Source organism: Sinohyriopsis cumingii, chromosome 9 (genome assembly GCF_028554795.1).
Source record: "Sinohyriopsis cumingii isolate HCF-2022 chromosome 9, ASM2855479v2, whole genome shotgun sequence".
In the NCBI taxonomy this organism is placed as follows: Eukaryota; Metazoa; Mollusca; class Bivalvia; order Unionida; family Unionidae; genus Sinohyriopsis; species Sinohyriopsis cumingii.
The window spans coordinates 89,145,342-89,155,487 of NC_142969.1; the positions used below are offsets into that span (position 1 = coordinate 89,145,342).

At 34.5% G+C, this 10,146-nt stretch overlaps 1 protein-coding gene across 1 annotated transcript in view; it reads left to right on the top strand.

The window, feature by feature from the left end:
• The window catches only part of LOC149792206 (methionine--tRNA ligase, cytoplasmic-like), a 74,317-nt gene extending 66,727 nt beyond the window's left edge, over positions 1–7,590 (top strand). The window contains exon 23 of the mRNA XM_089970712.1: positions 1,013–7,590. Coding sequence (XP_089826838.1) covers positions 1,013–1,120 — 108 coding nt within the window. The 3' untranslated portion in view covers positions 1,121–7,590. The remainder of the gene's footprint in view (positions 1–1,012) is intronic.
• Positions 7,591–10,146: the final 2,556 nt, after the last annotated feature.

Sequence of the window (10,146 nt, forward strand, 5' to 3'; positions counted from 1 at the left end):
GAAAATAGAGACATTTTGTCGTCTGGTCAAGCAGGCACAATGGTAGGATTTCCATCCCAATACGGAGTTGTTTAATCTGCATGCTAGGATAATATTAAACAAGTCCTCAATAACAGATATTTGTCAAGTGATGGAAAGAATAGCTTAAGTGAGATGGCCCTACAGTTTGAAAGTGTACAAAGAAAAATGGAGAATTTACTAATTTCGCCACCTTTTTGCCTCCGAGATCTTGCATGCCAAACGGCTCAGCTAGACCTGGGTGGGTATTTTTACCACAAAACAACAGGTTACCTTCTCAGGTCATTCAGCAGTTTCTTTGAAGATTCGTTTCATGACTTACGCTTGATTTGTTTTGGGGCAGTAACTTTTCCACTTTTTGAAGTTATTCCCCAGCATGTGGAGCCGATTATCCATCCAGGTTATCTTTTCAGAACCTGCCTCACATAACTTAGGAAAGCAGAGGTGGTCTCTCTATCGTAAGGAGATGTAAATCACTCACCTCTTGCCTGTCTCCTAAAGTTATTATGATCACATAATATGCATGAAGAAGAAGCCAATTTTAAATAAAATATGTTTCGTCAACAATACTTACCCAATCGTAAAACACGCACATCCTTCCAGCCTCCTTACAGTTACATAGATAATGTGCACTCTACTCCAGTAGTAATTGACGTATTCAAGGGATTTGGAACCTATTCAAATATCAAGGGGGATCACTCTAACTGATGGTTTTCGTGGGCATATAACCTATAGCTTGTTTTAAGCGGGAGGGCTGGGTGCGCAATGTAGGTAGTTCTGCACGCGTATTATGGTCGTGGTAGTATTATCGAAGAAATTTATTTTACTAGTAAGAAAATGGTCTCTCAGCAATGTTGAATATCACTTAACAAAGATGGAAGATACCTGTGTCTCATTGCTATTGCTGATGGGAAGATGCATATAGATACCTAAGTGTATTATATTGTTTCAATTTGCTATAATTTACAAGTGTTTTATATTATTTTGTGTTTAGAAATCACAGGGGAAGACTACAGAGACTGTTGGCCCAGCTAGTACTGCAAGTCCTGAGGAGATTGACAAACTCACAGCAGAAGTCACGGAACATTTGAGTTATTCATAGTTGTAGGCAAGTTCATGAAAACTAAGCACTTGGATTTGTATTTCATTGTTCAGTGATTTGGACTTAGATTTGCATTGAGTTCTTGGTTAGGATTTGAATTTAGGTCATTTTCTGAGACTGTTACTCTGAGACTCACTTAAATTGACATTTATATGTGTCTGTTTGTGTTAAAAAAAAAAATACAAATTCTAAAATGATGGGTATCATATAAATTTACTGTATTTATGTTGTGCAGTCTGATCGTACTACTTTTGGCAGTTTGCATGTCCATATTCTACAGTAGTGCATTCCCAATTTGTATATGTGTATTTCATTTGATCACACCTTTGATAACAACACTTTGCCTTTTATCTGGTCGACGTGCGTTTTCGATTATAAATGGTGAACAAGCCTTGTGCCCTAAAATATCAAAAGTTTATTATTCCTAGGTCTATCAAAGCCTCTTAAAGACTGATTTAAAACAATCTATGGATAGTAAATTATGCTAAAAGAGTATTCAGTGCTGTGGACCCTTAAAACTCGACTTTGTAGCAGCATGTACAGAACATACAAGTGGGAACCCCAACATATATTGTTTATTTTAAATTATGTTACATAGACATAGACATTTCATATGACAAAATTGGACAGAATATAAAATGCGTTCTGGAGTTTTGCCGGATTCTTTCTCCACCATTAATACTGGCAGCCATGTAGAGCCAGTCGTGTGCTGAAAAATGGCGTTAAACCCTATAACAACAACAACAACAAAAAAAAGGTGGCTTGAATTGCATTAATATGCACAGAATATTTGTCTCAAATTTAAAATGCCTACTTTGTAATACTTGCATACAGTTTATACTTGCATGCAAGTAGAGTCAAAATGCAAACAACAACGATCCTGATCTGCAGTAGTATCATGCATCAGTAAATTATAGTCTGTGTTGTTTGTTCTTCTGACTACTCCTAACAAACTGTATAGACCCAGATCTGCTTCTGCATTATGCTGTGGCAGATCTGGGTCTGTGCAGTTTGCTGTTGGACTTGTCTTATAAGTGAGTTCATAATGTATGTATTACAACAATCGCAAGAACAATGTTTCAAGGGACAAGAATAACCATGCCTCATACAGTGATAAGCTGAACAAACAAAAGTCACAAATGAAATATAGGTCACTGTAACCCAGTTTCACTGTGATGGTGCTCTAATAATACATTTTTATGCTCAAACTGATTGGTCAATGGTTGGATATAAGCAAGTCAGATTTCAGAATTTCCTAGCTGAGTTATGCATGATGATATTATCATGTCCTTTTGGACTGATCTCTTTAAAGGGCAGTAAGGTTAGGGAGTTGAAGACCAGCGAAGCAGATCAATCCGTTATTGATGTTGAAGGTGCTAAGCCTATGGAGTTAAAGGAAAAACTGACCCTGATACAGGGGTCAAACCCAAAGGATGCTACCAGAGAAAAGGAAGAAAATAAATATTTTAGTCCTGTTGTCAGCTTATGATTTACTATTTTTGGCATAGCGGAAGAAAGGAACCGTTGTATCATGTTTCATAATGTTATGTGATTAATTTTAATGTGAAATTTGATTAGTCAAAATTGTTATGACAAACAAAATCAGGATTATAGTAGCATGTTTGATTTATTCGAAGTTTTAGACATTTAAACCCCAAGTTAGGGAGCTTTTGGTAACTTGAAGTGTTTGCAAGCGAAAATAAAGGTTGGGCTATGAGATCATCTATCCACATTGTCTTTTACATCATTTCGTCTCCTTGCATGAATATAATATGAACACATATCGAAAGGATGGTCAACATAAGTTCGTTCAAAACTTTCTCAGAGGAAGAATTATTGAAATTTTACAGACATTATATCACATGGTAGAACTATCTATGCCAGCTTGTAAGTCGAGTTTAAAAGGCAAACAACACAGGCCTGAAGTGCCGTCAAATACGGTACCGGCAGATAAGGATTTGTGTTGTTTCTTCTACTGATTACTCCTAATAAACTGAACAGACCCAGATATGTTGGCCCATTATACAAGGGCAGATCTGAGTGCAGTGTGCAGTTGGACTCAACTTATAAGCAAGTAAATACAGTAGCCTTTCTTTTTCAGATTATTTAATTTAAATATGCACATGAAATTTCACTTTCTTTAGTAATCTTTACTGAACTGATGTAAAGTGTTGCACAGTAAAGATGTACCATATTTATCAGTTTGCCCTTTTTTGCTGTAATCATGTATGCTTGGCAGTTGTTGCAGTCATCTTATAGTGCAGTATAGCTGAATAAAACATGTTTGTGTCAGCATTTTAATTGGAATTTATTAATATTAGTTTTTAATGGCTCTTTGTAAATTGCTGAAATAAAAAGTGTTGTTTAACAAAAACTCTTGAATTGCTCAGTGAGATGTTTGCCAAATGAGGGACTGGGGCTTTCACAATTGTATTGGCTGATGATGTGACATAATGAACAGATGACTTTGTGTTTTGCTTAAACAATGATTGTTGCATTGGCTGATTGAGTTATGCTGAGTCAATTGAATCATGCCTCCTGTGTATGTTTAGCAAAAAGAACTCTAAGTATATCCTTGTACTCTTACAAGAGACATTTGGCTTAAATAATCGTAGAGAGTATACCTAGTTACGTTTGAGAACAAGAAATGTCACAGTAGATTTGCTTGTACAAACTTTGACTAAAGTATATTGGTAACATTGATGCATAACATAGTTGTCAGATCCTCGTATTGCGGGTATCTCAAATGTTAACAAAATAAATTAGAAATGAAATGTTTTCATAAGACAGGCATGACTCCACTGCAGGTTAAACACAATATCTTAGAAACTGTGGTTTTATTTGTATTATTTTTTAAAAAATGGCTATTACATGATTATAATCTAATCAGATCATCTACACTTGCCTACAAGACTTCAATAGTTTACTTCATGTGCATGTTTGGTTAATTGTGCCATCAAGCCTTTTTCACGAAATTTGTAGGTAAAAAATTTGAAAATGTATTTAAAAAAGTACAAGATTTGGATATTCAAGGATATAGGGATGTACAGATATATAGCACCAATAGAACATTCCCTTTCTGTTATTTAGGAAGAGGCATATACAATATCTCTAAACTTCAATGGGTTGTAATCACATATCAAACCTGGGACCAAAGAGATGCAGTGCAGGTGTCCTTGTGCTTTGCTATATAGACCCAATGTACCATGATTAGACACAAGTAAACAAGCATTACCCTTGTTTATGGATGAATGGTGGACTATTTTAATGTGGGTAAGAAAAGACATTTCAAAACACTTTATTACTTAATAAATAGGAAAATACAGACTTACAGGAGCCCCGAGTGGCCGAGTGGCCAGAAATGTTCTCCGTTATGGATCACTGACATTTCACTTCTGTCTGCGTGGGTTTGAGTCTAGGATTCGGCTAATGTGGATATGTGTTAAAGCTTGCCATTAGCTTCCCGTGGGTCGGTGTTTCTTCCCGAGGTTTTCCCCGGTTTTTCATCCACCATTAATACTGTCCGCCATGAACAGCCTATCTTGTGGTGAGAAATGGCATTAAAACCCCACAGCAACAACAACAACAACAACAACATAATTCTAAATTAAACTTGAAACCGACTTAAAAGAATGAAAACTGTTAATTTTGATTTTGACCAAAACAATTTATGCAATATTGCTATATGTGTAAATGTTGTTTCCAGATATGCAAGGAATTCATATTTTGCTTGCTCTGGCATACAGTTAATGTCATTATAACTGTTTATATGCAATACACAGTGTTCTGTAAAACACTTGTTTACATTTAGTTATCTTTCAGTAAACATCTAGATTGCAATAAATAATAATATTAGGTTTAAAGCATTTCTAGGAGGTTAATCAAAAACAGTGTCCAGTGTGACCCATAACTATACATTGCACTGTATTTATGAGGTAAAAATGCTTATACTGTAAATTTTAAACTATGTTTCATGTTCATGAACATTACTATTGCAAGTTAGTGGATTTTTATTGCAGGATACTGATTTATGTATAACGTTGTACATAGCGTAGGGCAAATAAAATTAAACTAGATGAAAGATTACCAGTTTACTCACGTAAATATGACACCTTTTCTCCTGCATCCTTTAACTTTCTCATGACTCAGATGAATATATAGTCAAAGTATAAAGTGCACAATTCTTCTCAAAATGGTGCAATTACAAGAGTAGTTACATTCAATATATTTTACTTAACATTACATTCAGCTTTAGCTGAAAGTGGCAGTAACAAAAAAAAAAATTGGCAGAGTAGAGTGATCTGTGATGACCATATTATTTAAAAAGTTTCATGGCAATCCATCAAAAACTGCAGGACTAGTTGTGTTTACAAGTGCCTAATTTACGTTGTGATTACTATACACCCCTGGTATAAAGGTATAACAGAAAATGATATTGATTTCACACTTCAGATTCATATTTTGACAGATTGTTACAGTGACCTTTGATAATGCTTAATCTGTCTGCATACACACTACTGTAAACTTATTTTTTTGTCATTCATGTTTGCATGCAGCACTACGATGACCTTTAAAATCATGGCTTATGGAAACTTTCACTCACTGCAGTTTTCTGCTTTATAAACTGTTATATTCAACATAGATATTTAGAAAGATATTCCATCCTATTAATTTTCTTTGATCTTAAATAAAATTTCATTCAATGACAAATGAATATTTGCAAAAATCAGGTAACATATCTATTGCAAAGTTGCATTGAAAGAACTGGAGGAATGAGAATGGTTCAAAATCAGTCGTATTAACTATACATTTTCTTTTTAATGAATGTAACAGGAGTTATTCTGAATCATTACTATGCTCATGTAATGCAATATAAAAGGGACTTTTTGTTCATTGTTATTTGCTTGTGTTCTTTTTCCTTCATACAACTGTTGCATTGAATGGAAGTGTTCATTTATATGGCTTTTTGTCTGACCTGTAAATATTAAGACAAATAAATCGCATTTCTGCCAGCAACATTGTTATCAACAGTGTTTAAGGTATCTTGTTAAAACTTTTGAATGTCAGATGTATTTTGTATTAGTAACTTGCTGTATTCAAATAAAACGTTTGGGTAAAGTTTGTGCTCTGACTTGCCAGGAGCTTCTGTCTCTCCTTCGTAAGCAGAATTCTGATAGCATCAACTTTCTACAAGGATTTTGAATGGTATGTGCCTTCCCCAGCAAAATCTTTGGGATATTACTGTATGTTAAATAATGACACTCAAAAATAAGATATTGCATTGCATTAAACCCATATGTTTGAGATTCTCATTATTTTCCATATCTTCACTCATATGTTCACTCTATTATGTTAATATTCACTCTATCATGTTAATGTTCACTCGTATGTTATCAAGGATCAGAGGTTGTGGACAACAGTATAAGAAGTTGTAAAGTTGTGTCTTTTTTCACCAACCCCAACTATTACAGTTTGATTTCTATTTTAAACTTTATGGATCTAAAATTTCTTGAACTAGGATCTTGTTTAATACATACCTGTTATGTGTTGGATGTCACTTGGTCCAGCTTTTATGAATGTGCCAACTAGAAAGTTATGTTTCGGTGCCTAACCCATACGGTAGTAAAATAAGTGAAATTCATGTTTGAATTCCAGTATTCTACTGTTTATGACTGAGTGGTGAAAAATACTATGTCAAAATAAAAGGGATAGTTAATAGTTAAACCTTGATGTGAGACTACCATAATCCAAATCATGCTGAGCGATTTAATTTTATCAACCTTTTTGCCTGATATGTCAATCGGGTAAAGAATACTAGTTTAATAGATTCTGTGTTGGGTTTACATTATTTGTTTATCGGCAAGTTTCAGTTGTATGGGGAGAAAAATAATGTAACCCTTTGACTGGGATTTCATTGTCTTGGTACAAGCAAAGACATTAATAATTTGACTTGACCTATTTTGTCCAATAAAATTAAAATAACCCTATTTTTTTGCAATATAGTTAGCAGATTCAGTGCATATTATTGTTTTTCAATACCATGCATTAATATGAATATGTTAATGGAGGAATTGGGGTGACCTTTATAGCCTGTATGTCTGGAAATTGTTTTCTATTATAGATTATTCCACACAGCATCTTAGATTTTATCCCGCTTGTAGGTCAGTACATTTTGTGGTCAGCATCATTAAATGTAGCCAAAAATACATAATGTGTTTCACATGAAGGATTGAAAATGAATTAGGTACTTTTAGATACATTTAATGATGCTGACCTGAAAATTTACTGAATTATATATAGGATAAAATTCGCCATGCTGTATGAAATGAACTGTAGTTTCTAGCATAATAATGAATAGCTTAACTTCATATGCGTGTGTGTATCTATCACACTTAAAATATTTTGTATCATGTGTTATCAAAGTTGGAGAGACCTAACCTTTCTTTATGAATATTTTTTTTTTTGTTGTATATCTTTGTTGTTGGTTGTTTTAATAAAGATAACTAGCATGCACAACAGAAGACAACAAGAGTTTCTTCTTTTTAAAAGTAGTTCCTAGCATATATACTCCATGACTGAGATGACAAAGCAAAGATTAATAGAATATATGTTGGGGTTTGGACCGAGACAAGAAAGTCCTAGTCATGGGGTTACATCATCCAAATAATATAACCCCTTGATTGAGATTTCCTTTTCTTGGTACTAACACTGACATGGATTATTTTTCTAACCCAAATGTTCCCAAGTAAATTAAAATAACCCTGCACCCTTGCAGTTTAGTTAGAAGAGTCAAAACACAGTATTCATCAGGTACTATTATTGCTTCTCTATATAAATATCATCATGTTTTGTACTCTTTTATGAAAATCTAAATAATTATCTAAGTTGAATCCATCTATACGTGCCGCTCTTTGAAAAAGAAAACATCTAGAACAAAGTTATCATTGTTATGTGTTGGAAGTATTGCACAATGAGCATCTCAAGCCACATGTTTTTGTTAATAATGTGCATTAAGACGAATATGTCAATGTAGGAAATGTTGTGACCCGTCTACCTTAAGTACACAAGTTCTGCGCATAAGAAGATAGAAACATAAATTCATTTTATGTTATTACTGTATTCTCACATTTATTAGATGGATGACATATGAAATTAATGTCTTTTATACTGTCAAGTTTTAACTTTCATCAGTTCAGATTTGGAAAACGTTATATGGTTGGCAATGGTACGATTCTGTGCAGTACATTATGAATACGCCTACAGGGTACAGTTCTAACGAAATGTATAGTGACATCAGGAAATTTCTGGTTTGTGACTTTATTGGAAATTTACATTTGCTGTCCTGGAAATATGACAAGTGTGGATATCACTAGTGTAATAATATGCTGCATGGAAATCTATATGGAAGAGCATGTGGACTGATGAATGAACCACTCTGGTTAGTAAGCGCACGATTTTTCATTTGCAATTGCATTATTATATTTAATTCAACTGGGGCATATTGCTGGTGGTCGACAAAGAAGAAACCAGTTTGACATTTCTGGTGCGTGCGGCTTTGCAGTATCACTTGAGAGAGTTTGGTTTTGAGTGGCCAGTGATGTGTATTGCTTGTGTATGGAGCTCTATCAAATAGCTCGACTTGTGTGTGTATATGTGTGTGTGTCAAAATGTTTTGCATGGTGTTATCAAAATTGCAGAAACCATAAAGTGCTTTATGAGTGAATTTCTTTTTGTTATATATCTGTTGTTGTTTTTGTTGGATTTAAAACAACATCATCAGGCACAGCCGAATAGATCATACGTTTCATTTTTAAAAGTATTACCTAGTGCGTAGACACCATGACTGTGACAACCAGTCTGAGATAACCAGACAGGGATAGAAAAGTATGGTTCACAAAACTAGTAGACTTCTCTGTCTCATAGGTGAGAAAAGACCGGTGAGTTTAGCTAAACAGATTTCTCTGTCATATAGGTGAGAAATATGTTGACATGCCCACCATAAGGTGGAAGAAATTTTGTAAAGTTTTCTACCCTTCTGTCTGTCTGTTATCAATTTCATTTTTACACCATAACTCGAGTTGTCCACCATCTTCAGTTACCAAACTTTGTAGATGATTTACACTTGGAGTTAGAAAGAACATTATTAATTCTGGCATAAAAAACGTCAAAAGTCAGGATCACAGTGAAAAAGGAGAAAAATGTGACAAAGGAAAAAAAAGGAAAATATGATTTTTGCCGAATAACCTAAGGTTTAAGATCGCAGACTGGACCAAACATTTTATAGATGGTTTGCACTTGGGGCAAGGTAGAAGCCTATTTATTTTGTGGTCAAAAGATTCAAGTCACTGCCTGAAAGACGAACAAATGTGTAATGTTTGTGTTTTGTAATGACAGGCAAAGACCATTTTCTACAGGTAGATGTTTATTCCACGACTGCTTTCTTTTTTTTTGGTTTTCCAATTGTCTTTATAAACCGTTTTGCTTTGCAATTGGCTTTAGGCCATAAAGGTGTGATTTTCCTATTATTGAATGCAGTGTATGCTGCAAACCTTGCAAATTCCAGTCTGTTAAATGGTGGTTCCATTATCCAGTTTCACAACTTTGGTATGGAAAACATTGAAAATATCTTTTCATTTTGTCAGACGACAGTTTTTGCTGATGTGGAGTTCATAATTATAGCGACTGGATATAGTAGTTGTCAACAAGTACCATTAGGCAGAGTCCAACTTGAAGAAGTACACTGATGTCCTTGCTTATTTGGCACCAATGGTTGGCGATTACAACTGTCATTTTTAGCAGTCCACCATTTACTATGACGTTGCCGCAAGGCCTGGTATACAACTTTTATAGAAATTCATCTTCTTGTATGTGATTACCAGGAAACCATACTTTCTCACAATTTTGTTTTGACTTAGCCCGGATGACCACCATTGGCTAGTTATGTTACTCTGTCTTGTAGCCTTTTGGTATTACTAGTTTCCTGAAAACACTGTAGGACAGCACCATTTGTAACTGGAGCAGTCGTG